Genomic DNA, 13,709 nt, shown 5'->3' on the forward strand with positions numbered 1-13,709 from the left:
TTCGGACCATTAACCCAATAACCGACGACTCCTTAGATTCCTGGCCAACGTTCCCGGGCTCGGCGGAACCGGCTTCTTTCATGTGTCTTCCAGTTTCTCCATCCTGTTCAGCTTGTCGGACCCACTCTGAATCTTGTTCAGTGAGTTCTTCAACTCGGTCAGTCGCGCGCTCCGGTTAATCTTAGCCTTGATCTGGTCCATGGACATTTTGCTAACGCTATGTTTCCACCAGAGTAGGAACCTGTGCAACCTTCGTCGGCGCTTTTGGCGGCACTGAACTCTGCCTTGGCCGACGCTAGCGGCTGGGACGTGGTGGCCAATTTGGCCTTGGCCGGACTGGCCTAGGGGCGCTTCTTTGGCGAAAGCATCGCCATCTTGAAGAGCTTGACCTTTGGCTGCTCCAGCATCTCCCGGGTCTTCTGGTTAACGGCGACTGCTCCGATGCGCTTGATGGACCGCGTCGCCTTCGTCAACCCGTCGTGTCTCCGGCGTTGCCGCCATCTTTTTCGTCGTTCTGGCGTCTGTGGCCTTTTTGTCATCCCAGCCGGAAGCAGCAGCGGCGGTCGCTGGTCTCATTTCTCGGTCCAGTTTTCGCAGGATATCATCATCGTTTGCATGTCGACGAATCTGGCGCAGGTGCAGGCTGTTGCCAAGGGCCGTAATAAGGCGGTACAAGACTATGGATCGACTGGGCGAGGACATGGTCAAGTGTTAAGTGAATGTACACATGAAGGGCCGTCGGGGAACTCGAGAAGTTAGAGTACCGAGGCAAAACAAACTGGAGTGTTGCGTTCCGTGGAAGTACTCTACCGGAAGTACATCTTGCGCATCGTGGAAGATGACTGCTGTCAAAATAAAAAGGCCAACTCGGACATGCAGAACAGATAGCACCTGCGCTTCAGCGGATCATCTTCAGGAGTCGATGTAGTCGTGGCACTAAGATCGAGGTAGAGTTGGCGTGCAGCGTGATGGACAGAGCGCGTTTTGCCATGGACCAGACCAAAAGCGAGAATCTCGTGAAACTGAGCGAACGAACGATAAGGTCAGTTTGAGTAGGATTTTGCGAAATTAATTTTTAACACCGGGTTCTGTTTTAGGCGATAAAGAAACTAATTATGGAACCGACCAGGGTGCAGAAGAGCGTCAAGGTTGACAGGCACATCGGGACTGAAGGCCGATTCGGCGATCAGTGTCGATTTGATGACCGTTAAATCTTGGTCCCGGTCCGTGCCCAATTTAAGGTCCCTGCTACAAAAGCCAAAAATTGAACGGCGCGATCCAAGGAGGTGGTAAAGGAGCAGCTGGAACCGGAAGTGATTGTGGTGGCGTGGCGTAACCGGGGAGTTTTTTTCAACTAATTCCAAAAAGAGAACTTGGTGTAGCATTCTACATTAAAATCTTTTACTTCCTTCCTCCTTTCAGGTGCAGCTTCCCCTTCCAAATCCAGCAGCAGCTCCGGCCAAACGAGGGCGCGAGAAGGCGACCGCCGAATCGGAGGCTGCTTTAGTAATTTTTAACTTAAACGTAGCGGTCATCAACTCGATCCTCGGCTGAGAATGGGAATTTTGGACTTTTCAGTCAGTCATCTGGCTCAGTTCGACCGTGTTGCGCCTGTAGCTGGCGGACAAAACTCCCGGCATTATTTCCGAGGCTTCGATGGACGCCTTCAAGCTGATGCGGGGAGAGTTGCGGTCAAGGACTATCTGAGGAACAGTCACGATAATCGATTCTGTGGCGATCGGAATCTGTAAGGTCAGTTTGGGTAAAGATTTGCCTGGTTTCCTATTTTAGGTGTGGTGATGACCGTGGAGAAGCGTATGACGTGCTGTTGACGGAACCGACCGAGGTGCAGAAGATCGTCGAGGTTGACCGGCACATCGGTTGTGCCAAGTCGGAATAATGGCCGATTTGACGATCATGGTCAAAACGACAGTCGGATAGCGTTTGGATTCTATGACACGCAAGAGCCACCATGAGGATGAGGAAAAGCACCGCGCCATAGTGACGGACAATTCTACGGCTTTTGACGAGAAGGTAGCGGAGGCGTTCACCGCTGTGGTTGTTAAAAGCGGCGTCGTCAGCGTAGAAGGAAATCAGATTGAAGTCGTCGGAATCATGAGGCGTCGATTCGTGTACGTGTTTGTTTCGTCGAGGGGACTAAATTGATCAAGAAGCTGTTAAATCATTATTTTACCTCTGCAGCTTCTTCGTCGTTAAACACTGCAAAGGACCAACTTGTACGCTAGGCCTCGCGCCGTGAAGTCAACATCCACCGGAGACGCTCAGTACCATCCTGACGTGTCTGCAAGTTTGCGTGGGAAATGTTAGCCCCGCCATGACCGAAGTCATCATGGGAATGTCGCAGTCACTAGCGTGCCCAGGGTGGGGCAACATGGGGCAGTTGCCCCACCATCCTCGGAAATTTGTTCTAAAATTGGGCAAGGGGTGTCCATAAACGACGAAATTTTCAAAACTCTAATATTTTTGCCCCACCTTCCTTGAGGACCTGGGCACGCTAGTGGTCGCAGTACTGGTGTCTACTGGTTATACAGCAGCAACAACCGCCAACGGGAGTGCTGCGCTAGCATCGTGTTCTGGAAGCACACTTCACCGCTTCTGCGCTGGGAGGTCAGATCCTCCCGGGACCTTCTGTTGAATCGCTGTCCTGATTGGCCTCGAACATGGCTGGGTTGAACCTGGGAGCTCCTGAAAACCGTGCGTTCAGCTTTGGAAGTGCCCTTGGCAATCTGGTATCGACTCTGGCATCACCTTCGCGACTGCTGGCTGGTGGCCCCTCAAACAACCCGTTCCCGTTGATGTCAATGCTGCCGACTGGAACCGTTGGAAACATTGGCCGTGTGCCGCAAACACTAACCGGAGACAAGCGGAACATGGCCGGTGCGGGACAGGCGAGTTTCCCCGAGATCTGAGGTCAAGTCTATCAGTGCATGTTGCTGAACCTGTTCGGCATTTGGGATTTGCAGTTTTTTTTATTTACCATTTACTTAGTATTCTTTAATTTTTATTTCTTTTTCATTTTTATTTTTTTTTATTTTTTTTTTTCTCATGTTATGTTGCGACGAGATCATTGGGAGTACATCAATTTCTCAAAAGTCTACAAAAAAAAACTGGATCGCCAAACATGTAAGAATAAAATTATTTCAATGATTTGACTAGAATCTGAACAATACTTCTCATTGCAGAGCCGTCTTTATATCGGATAAGGAGGACAACAAAGCGCCGGATAAAGATACCATCCAAGTTGGCCGAATTTACGGAAAAAAAGTTCACCAAAACAGACGCATGGAGGTGCACGAGCTGGCAGTGACCAAGCAGCTGGACCGTTGTCATCACCACCATCACCTTTGTCATCCCGATGACCACCAGATGGCCTAGATTGGAGCGCTCAGCCGAATACAAATCAATTGGGTGTGGACGGAACGCGAAGGTTGCTCGGAAATGGATGCGCGACGAGAAACTTCAGCCGTGGAAAGCAAAAGTTTACGCGAGCTTCAAGACGGACAAGATCACGGAGGAAATCGATCGGAAGCTGTTTGCCTAGTTTGGTTCGATTAACCAGATTCGGATGCACACCCTGGTCAACAACAACGCGAGCGACGGGAAGGACTATCACAGGTGGTTGACAACGCGGTAACCCCAGAGGTACCAGCGGCGGGCCAACCGGTACGGGTTTGTGTTTGTGGTCATCAAGATCAAGCCGGCAGCACCGGGTTTGGCTGATTCCACCCAAGATCTGACCGGAATTGTCTCGTCAAACCAGTCTTCCATCATTAACGCGGGAAGTGTTGGTCCCTTCCAACTTCTTCGGAGGCAAGCCGCCAATTCCTACAGATTCCACTGTCCGAGGGGCTAAGACACTACGACGTTTGGTCGTACTAGACCAAAGCAGTTCCAATTTGAAGACGTCCGGGCTTGGGTTATGTTGGCCAGTTACGAAGCGGATTGCGAAACGACATCAACCGGCAGCTGGGCACGGCCGGGGAACCGGTCAAATATGAGGAGATTCAGGTCGAAGGAATCTACGCGGTGCCGTACGAAAACTGCTTCTACCGGGTTGTGGTGCTGGAGAAGGTCTGGACGGATTTCTTTAACTTGTTTATAGGTTATGAATGACAAACCTCTTCCTTTTGTTTCAGATCGCCTCGTCGAAGATCTTGGTTGGTCATTCCGTCAACGGAGTTGCGACCGCCGCTGCTGTTGATGAAGACTGCCCAACTTTGCCTTCGGTTTTAAGCAGCTTACGTGCGATTAGCAGTCTTCCACCATGACGTCGATTGAAAGCGCCAGCTTTCCGGAACTTTGTTCGATCTGGACAACGGCTCCATCAAATCGGCCCCCTCGGACAAGTTGCGTGGTTCCACAGGGTTTACCCGCACCGCCGTTAAAAGTCCCGGACTGATCATCGAGTAGCTGCAAGACTTGAGGTCCACCAAACGTCTCCTGCAGCAACTGTTTGAGGTCAAGTCCTGTATGTTCAACGGCCGTCGCTGACCGACCTGAAAATGAACCGCTCGCTGGGTGTCCTGCTGCTGGAGAACCACGACAAGAAGCTCAACGAGGCGGCCAAAGCGGAAAAGCTCAAGAGCGAGCACAGGAGGTAGAAGCTGCTTGGCAGGCCAAGGCAGAAGCTGGACGTAAACAGCAGGAACAGGAAGTGGAAATCGAACGCAAAAAGTGCGAATAGAAAGAATCCACTTCAATATTTTGTCTGTTAACCTACAAACATAATAATTAAAATAAGGGGACTCAGGGTTGGGCCGCGTTTCATTCAACTATTAATATAACGGAAAATAAATAAAACTAGTTTTAAAGTAAGAAAATCAAGATAAATCAACCTTTCTGGTTGAATTCCATTAATTTGGATTCAACCAAAACAAAAAAGAAAAACACCTAGAAAAAAAGAAGAAGAAGAAGCGGCTGTCAAAACTAACCCGTCCATTCCGTTTCGATTCCGTTTGAATTCCGCTTGAACCGATTTGCGGCGAAAAGTCAAACGGAACCGGTTGTTGCGTTTGAAACGGAATACGGTTTAGAATCTAAAACGAACACTGTTTAGAATTCGAATCGAACTTTTTTCGCTCAAGCGGAATTCTAAACGGAATTCAAACGGAACGCGCTGAGTGGGCACCGTTGTGTTACTTGCACAACTGGTGTACTTACTTTCTTATCTAAAAATACACCGCCGCTTGGTTGAACCAAAAATAACCCGGAATTGGACCGAACTGCGAGCAGCAATTACTCGGTCTGGACTAGAATAGACTTCGATCTCTTTCTGTGTGTTCTTGAACGACGCGGGTCGATTCCAGCCAGGTTCTGCTGAATGCTGAGACAACCGCGTTCACTCAACCGGCGGAACGTCGCGGAAACTGGACCAATAACATAAAGAAATTGAGAAAAACCGCAACATCACGAGGCACCGCACAACCACTACCAAACCGGGTGCTGCAGGTATGCGTATTTGCGCCAACGAGAAGTACATTGAACTTGAAGCGAGTCGCGAGATCTTGGTGGGGCGCGCGCACCTCAACCGTGACCAACGGCTGGACTCCCAATTCAATCGCGGGTCGGGGGCAACCCTCCTGACTCTCTCAAGTTCAAGGTCACGCGACTGGGAAGTTGCCGTGCTGCGCTTGCACTTTCGATGTTGATGAATTCGTACGAGGGAGACTCGGAGATGTTTGAGTTCGACTGGTTCTTCGGAATGTGGGGGCAGATGAAGATGCCCTTCACTTTGCAAAAAGATTCCGCAGGAAGCAATATCAACCACCCTGAAACCATCGACAAACAGCGAGTTGACTGTAGTCTCCAAACCCCCCAGAGTCCATCGACCCCGTGCCTTGAGTTTGGTCATTTCATTCGTGCCAACTACAGTGTTGCGTCGACGGCGTCGTCATCGTCATCGGCGTGGCCTTAGAAACACAAACTAGACCGCAGCGCTAAACAGCGGCGTCGCACCGAGCCGCACCACCCACGCCCCACGGCCGAGAGTCTTCCGGTCACGTCTCGTGATTTGTTGTTTAGTCGGTTTGTTGCTTTTCGTTGAACTCTTTTTTTAATTGGCACGCGCTCGAGCTTTCTTCCTTTCGCAGTTGAGATTTAGATTGCGAGTCGTCGTCCTTATCGATATGATGCAAGAAGGGTTATTGTTTGTGTCACTTTTGTCATTTTGCATCAGAGCAATTCCAGCTCAAATGAGGATTTTTTCTGGTACTTTTTGTACCCGACCCTGTCCGATATCAATGAAACTTTGTATACAATCCTAGGCCTATATAAGCCATTTTTGTGTATATGGAGCAAATTGTACTCGAAAAAAACATTTGAGAAGGGCGTTAGTTATTTAAATACTTTTATATTTTGTAATTTAAATTTAAAGGTGACATCGATTTTTTTTTCGTTCAAAATTTTTGGGGAAATAGCCTGAGATGTTACAAAAAGACTCACAAAAAATGCAGGATGATATGTTTCTCAAAAAAAATCATTTACTGAAACTTTTTTTTCAAAAGTGCTCTTAACATCTAAATTTTCAAAAACCGAACTCGAGAGTCGATTCTCCAGACAATTTTACATAAAAGTCTCCATATTGACCATTTAGGTTTTTTTTGTGGTTTTTGGCAATTTCTATATGAAAGACTTGATTTTTCAGTCTCGAAAATATTTTTACCGGAAAGCTCCTCCAATTTCCCATCCATCCATTCCCCCAAAAGTACCGTGCGTCTCCATTTATATATCTAATGAAAAAAAATTAAAATCCCTCGGGGAAATATTTTCTAGGTCACAGATATCGAAAAGGGACCCCCTAAGCTACCTTTCCACGAAAAAACTATTTTAGCGTGCACCATGGCTTGTAATTAATTTTTTTTATCTATTTTGAATTTTTACCCGGGTCCAACCCGGGAATTCCCGGGATTTTTTACTAACTGGGAATTCCCGAATCCTGGGAATTTTATATTTTGTCCCGGGAATTCCCTAAATTCAAACCAAAGTCAAATTTTGGTCTGAAAATTCTGATTTTGTTGTGGAAACAGATGAACAGCTGAATACTTAGTAATCGATAAGAGATTTAAACTATTAAAAAAATGTATTATACAAATATTAGGAATCATTTCTGGAGCAACGTTTGAAAGTATTTGTGAGTATTTGTGTATTCATGATTTTAAATTTGAAAAATAATATCATATTTAATTTTTTTTTTTCATCAAAAACCGGCATTAATACACCGATGGCGGTAGTGACTTAAAGATAATTTGTAAAGTATTGAAAAACATTAAAGTCTAGGGGAACTATACCCTTTTTCAGCCTATTTCTTTTATCGGCCTATCAGCTTTTTGATCATGAATTATAAGTAGCTTTCATAAAATGTTTTTGACTGTTCCAAAGTAATAAATAGGAAAACAAAACAGTGAGTAAGCAACTCTTCATTCTTGATACATCTGAAAATGTTGATTTAATAGCGGAAAAATGCAAAAGTGATGAGAATTGGTCGAACTGCTTAGAGTGATTAAAATGGGTATATTTCCCCTAATTAAGTTTAAAATTTATCTCAAATTTTAAATTGACTGTTTTTTTTTTTTGTTTTTTTTACATTTTAAAAGAAATTTGTGAAGCTTTTCTGGTCATTTCAATTAAAACAAAATGAAAAATAAATATTTATAAGAGACTAATTTAATTTGAATCACATTGGATTAGAAAATTGAGATACATTTCAAATTCAAAACACAACAAAGAACAAAAAATGTTTCAAGCTATCTAAAAACTACTATCCTTGTTTAGTTTGAAGTGTAGATTATCACCAATTAATAGTATTTAGCTAATTATATGATTTTAAGCTTAACTAAACAAATAAAATGCAAACATAGATTTTATGACTGTTTGAAAAAATGCCCTGGACCTCGGGAATTCCCGGGATTTAAAAATATTTTTCCCGTTTCCCGGGAAATTAAAAAAAAAAAAAGTTTTACAGTCATCCCTCATATTCGGAACTGTTTACAGATCGGCCAATGTTCAACAAATCATAGCAAATCGACAATAGAACATAGTGATTTGCTTTAACCTTCATGTGAAAGCTTTTCTTGCGATCTTTCGATTGATGTATAGACCGGCTGTACATTTTAACGTTTTATATCAAGTTTTCAAAGAAAAACACTGACCCTTGAAATCCACAAATTCGGAACACTTTGGTGTCAAACCATCGGGGTTTGAGTGTATGTGGGATGACTGTATGACATAATTTAAACGTCCTGCCAATCAAAGATTTTTTTTGGATCAGTCTATTTTTGGGTCTCCTACGTAAGGCCGAATCCCAAAAGGCCGAAATTCAAAAGGCAGAATTCTCATAAGGCCGAATGCTCAAAAGACCGAATGCTCAAAAGGCCGAATGCTCAAAAGGCCGAATGCTCAAAAGGCCGAATCTCATAAGGCAAACCGCGTTTGTAGAGGGTGACGATTCTCGAGATTTTCAATTTCCCGGGAACCAAGAGTTGAACTTGGCAATTTCCCGGGAATTCCCGGGACCCGGGAGTTTTTTTACTACGCCAACAGTGTCAAAAATTTAAAATGAAAAGTATTAATTTTTTTTATTTTAAATGAATTTAGTTACTGTTAATTCATACTAATTCTATGAAACGTTTAAGGGGTTACATACATGTAGCAAATCACAAAATTTCATATTACAGAAAATTTATTAAATCCGCTTAAAAGATGATTTTCAATCACTCCTGAAAGTTTCATGAAGATATTTCATGATTTAAATGAGTTAAAGACGATTTAAGCTCAGAATTTTGCCATGCGCAAAGCCAAATGTCTAACTTTCTGAGCGTTTTTCTCTGAACACCAAGTTGATTTACAGGTGCCACGATATCTCGAGATGGGATATACCAAATTGGCTGAAATGTTGGGTGAAGACTCCCAAGACATGTCCCGTGTGCATGACGAAGCCCGATTTTGAAATTTTGAATTTTCAAAAAATACAAAAAATCAAAAACTGGCGATTTTTTATATGAAAAACAGAAAAAATATTTTTATCTTTTTTTTTAAATAAACTTTTTGAAAATCGGCCTTCGTCATGCACACGGGACCGGTTTAACGAGTCTTCACCAAAATTTTGAGCCAATTTGGTCGAAGCAATGTTGAGATATCGTGGCACCCGTTTTCTGAAACTGCTAACTTCGAATAGCTATATCTCGGCAATGATACAACCAAATGTCTTCAAATTTGTTTTGTTAATAGACAAAAATGTATATTTTAATGCCCTGAAAAAAAAAATGAAAAAAGTTTAATTTTGTGCTCAAACCGACCTCTGACATTTTTGCCGATTTACATGTATGTAACCCCTTAAGCAGCCTCATTGTTTTGAGGAACTCTATTAAACTTTTGATTTTTTTCTGAATCTGCAAAAACAAAATCGTTTCTTGAGATTTTTAAGACTCAAAATTGTAGTTTAAAATATTTTCGCACTGAGTGATTTTTCAAAAGGTTCACAAACTTGTTATTAGATTTTTGTAAAAAAAATAACTAATATAGCTTATATATAATTTCCCATTATCGGGAATTTTGCAATATGATAAACAACGACTCAAAACAACAAATTAAATTGTTTTTTTTTGTAATTTTTAAGTTCAACATTAAATATTCATTGAAGAAATATTTACAGTTATCAAGAAAACCCAAATGACCACAAAAACTAGATTGGATTGCTATTCGCAAGAGAAGATATGGTAATTGAACTTAACTTGAAAAAGCTTTTCCCTTTTACAAATAATTAGAACAAATAATATTTGAAATTAAAACAATTGATTTCATATCTTGGGTGTAACTGCGAAATAATGTTTAAGGTAAATTTTGGGGTCCACCTTTTTTTGGCTCCTCTAAATTATAGTTATTGGAATTTTTGACAAGTATAAATTTACACTTTCTGAATAAGAAGATTAGAGAAATATTGGATTATTCGAACTTGAACATCGAACATTGGACATTATATAATTTTGCTTCGATATTTATAAGTTTAAATTTCCCGGGAGTCTCGACCGAATTTCCCGGGAATCAAGAGGTCCAAAAATGGTCAATTTCCCGGGAATTCCCGCTCGTTACCCTCTACACGTTTGTAATGCGTTTCCGCCTTTTTGGGCGCGGTTTGCTGTTATTATTTTTATAAACCATAGTTATGTAATAAACATTGGTTTCGAAACAAAGAAGGCATAACTTTCTAGCATTGCTGATAATTAAATTTTAAAAGTTTCAATTTATTCTCCGCAAAAAATTAATTGTAATTGTTTGAATTCATTTAAGTACTTAGTGACGAATGATCAAATTTCGGTTATCGTCACCATAATTCAATAAACAACAAGATTGAAACACTTTTGAAATGCTTTAATTCATTTTACTCTACTCACTTCTATGCATGGTAACAATATGATCGGTAAAGATAAACAGAATGTACTCATTATGTACTAATTTCGCTTAAAATTATACAAAAGAACACAGTTTGTAAGTTTACTGTATCATTGAATATCATAATCAATGAAAATCGTGAAAATATGAACAAAATTCTTAATTCCATAATCATTCTGCCTTTCGAGACATTCGGCCTTTTGAGACGTTCTGCCTTCTGGGCAAAAGACAAAATTCGGCCTTTTGAATGTCGGCCTTCCGAGATTCTGCCTTTTGAGTTTCATCCTTTTGAGGCAATCCCCTATTTTTTATAGGACCACCCTAATCGCCGAGCAAAAAATACAGGTCTAACAATTTTGAGCAAGGAACTCTCATGCCAAATTTGAGCCGAGACATGTGAAAAGGCCTTAAATGTTAAAATTAGGCATTTTCCAAATATTACTCTCAAAAATTTAGAAATAAATATTTATGTCAAATAGACCATCAAATTTCTAGAGTTTTTCTTGAAAAGGTCCTATAAACAAAATTTTATTTTTTTGCTTTTTGGGTGTTTTTGAATACCCCTGACTCAAGGCGGTTTTCAAAACACCCAAAAAGCAAAAAAATAAAATTTTGTTTAGAAGGCCTTTTAAAAACAAACTCTTGATTTGAAAATTGAGTGCTTTAAGGGTGACACTTTTAAAACTTCAATTTGATTGTTAAATCATATTTTTGCTGCTGTATCTCATCGTTATTTTATTTATTTTTTTTCTAAAAGTTAAACTTTTTTTTTGTGACAGTTATCTTCAACTTCATAAACTAGAAAAGAAAGCGGTTTTCGAAAAAAGTGCTTTTCGATTGCAAATTCGATTTTTAGAGTTTTTTTTTTTGAATAGGTCCTATAAACATATGGAAGACAATAGTTTATAGGTTCTTTTTAAAAAAACTCTTGATTTGAATCAAATTGTTAAGGCTTTTATAAATTTTTAAAAGGGGACTATGTAGAATAAAAAATTCTTTGAGCTATTGTTTTTTCCAAAATTTTGCGCGTGACTACGTTTAGTATTCTTCCATCGCTCAAAATAGCTTTGTAACATTCCACTAGGTAGAATGGAAGGAAGGATGTACTATAGCTGGAGCAACATTTGAAAAGGGCGCATAAGCATTTGGACTGCTTGGACAATTTTGCAGCCGTCAGTTTCAGACAATAGACACTGTTCCAAAGTAATAAATAGCTCAAATAAAAGTGAGCAAGCAATTCTGCATTGTTGATACATCTGAAAATGTTGATAGCGGAAACGGCAAAAGTGATTAGAATTGGTCGAACGGCTTAGAGTGATTAAAATTGGTATATTTCCCCTAACTAATCTTATCTTGTAGTTTAACATTTAGAATTTTGTAAAAAAAAAGGTGCCTGAAACCTGAGAATTTGCGAAATTGTTCCAGCTGTCAACTCTTTTCTCATGTTGGTCCAGATTTGTCCTTTTGGAAACTACCAGATATCTAGAGTAAATTTTCAAAACAACCTATGATTCATGGGTTTCCTATGCAGATAGGACCTTTTGAAAAAAAATTATCTAGATATAACCAATTCCACCATGCTCAAACGAATCGAAACACACCAGAATAACAAACCAAACAACACAACGCAAACACGCACATGATAAGCAGAAGAGTGATGATAAGCTTGTGGTGCAGGAGAAACGGTCCAACAAACAAAGAGGCAACTGATGAAGGCGAAAGTATAAAAACACACAACAATTTACAGTAAGGAAAGTAAAAATCAAAGTCGCAGAATCTATGACAAGCGCAGCAGAAACAATGTAACGGAGCTGCTGGAACACTCGGAAAGTGACAAGCTCTTCTCTACTCTCGACACTAAGTCTTCTTGGGGGGAGCTTGCGATTTCGTTAGGATTTTTCCACCACCCTGGGGTCACTTCGAGACTTTACCGTGATTTCCTTGTCCTTTCATCCGCTGAAAAAAGTAAGAGAGAAAAATATTTTAATAAAACTTCCATTTTTGCGGGGGATGTTGTGCCAAATTACCTGATCTGACACGGTTGACATTGGTGGATGCTGCGTCTTGTCCGGCTCCTGGGTGTCAACAAATAACAAAACACACAAAGTTCTGTCCCCCTGGGCGACGCCGACCGACTGTCAAACACTGTCCTGAACCCGAAGTAGGCCGCGGATTGTTTTTTTCCTTTTCGCTAGACTGCTGCTGCTTCTGCTTCAAGTTGTTGTTGTTTTCGTTTCGATCTTCTTTTTCTTGTTGGCTCTTTTCTTTGCTTCTTTTTCGCACAAACGCGCACACACACACACGCACAGAGGAAAAAAAACGGAACGACGAAGTAATTTCCTTGTTTGCTTGGATCTGCTGCTTTCTTCGTTTTCTTTCTGCTTTTTTTCTCTTTCCCTCTGCCGATGAAGGTGCTTTTCCGGACCGGACCCAAGGGTTGCTTCGGTTCTCGCGGTCCCGCGAAAAGCGTCGGAAAATCCGGAACAAACTTTTCCACAAAGAAAGCGTCCGCTAGCGCAAAAAGAAACCCCGTTTTTCCACACACAATCGCAAAACGGCTCTTCTTCTACTTTTTCGCTTTCTTCGATTTGGAACAACTAAAAAAGAGAACCGGAACCCGCTTTCCGGGGGCGCAATCGGACGCGGAACTTGCCGGAAGTACACACCGAAACACCGACCAGGCCAAAACTAAACCAGAAAACGCAAAAAACTCGGTCCCAATTTGGCTCACCACTTTTCAAAACCGAAAACTTTTTTCTTCTTCTCTTCTCACCACTTCCAAGTCCATCAAAATCACTGCCTGCCAGCTCGGAACACGATCGACTCAGCTTTGCTGTGCTGTTGGTTGGCTGCTGCTTCGGCTTCAAGAGTGGGCACACGAGCGAAAGAGACGGACTGCGACACACACAATATGGCGGCGGCTTTCTTGCGTGGTTTGTGGCCGGTTGCCGGAGAGGGATGGAACGATGACGGCGGAAAAAAAAGCCGTTTGTTTTGGTTAGGTTGGCAGCGGGAGTTTTGACAGATTGGGGTGTCAAAAGTATCGACGATAATGTGGCCTCTGCAGCAAAAGTTAAACACTCTTGTATAAAGTTGGTCAAAATTTGGTTATATTGTACAAGCCCCGGTGGTTGGTCACTTTTTCGTTTGATATTTTTTAGTTTGTGCCCCGTTGGTTTGACAATGACAAACTAAAAAGTGACGAACTGTCACTTTTTAAACGGGACTCACACTTACTATAAAATCAAACGATCTGTAGTATGTGTGAGCTCTCTGTAAACTAAAAAGTGACCCCGTTCGTT

General features: G+C 41.8%; 1 protein-coding gene across 5 annotated transcripts in view; it reads right to left on the bottom strand.

The window, feature by feature from the left end:
* LOC120419708 (YTH domain-containing family protein 3-like) overlaps positions 1-13,273 on the bottom strand; it is a 38,091-nt gene extending 24,818 nt beyond the window's left edge. For 4 of the 5 annotated variants that reach the window (XM_052709665.1, XM_039582495.2, XM_052709666.1 and 1 more), the window contains exons 1-2: positions 12,435-13,273; positions 12,339-12,363 (exon numbers count right to left, since the gene is read on the bottom strand). In XM_052709665.1, the coding sequence (XP_052565625.1) occupies positions 12,339-12,363; positions 12,435-12,455 (46 nt within the window). In that variant the 5' untranslated portion in view covers positions 12,456-13,273. The remainder of the gene's footprint in view (positions 1-12,338; positions 12,364-12,434) is intronic. The other variant, XM_052709667.1, reaches the window with a different exon arrangement.
* Between the last annotated feature and the right edge of the window lie 436 nt (positions 13,274-13,709).

Source organism: Culex pipiens, chromosome 3 (assembly GCF_016801865.2).
Source record: "Culex pipiens pallens isolate TS chromosome 3, TS_CPP_V2, whole genome shotgun sequence".
Lineage (NCBI taxonomy): Eukaryota > Metazoa > Arthropoda > Insecta > Diptera > Culicidae > Culex > Culex pipiens.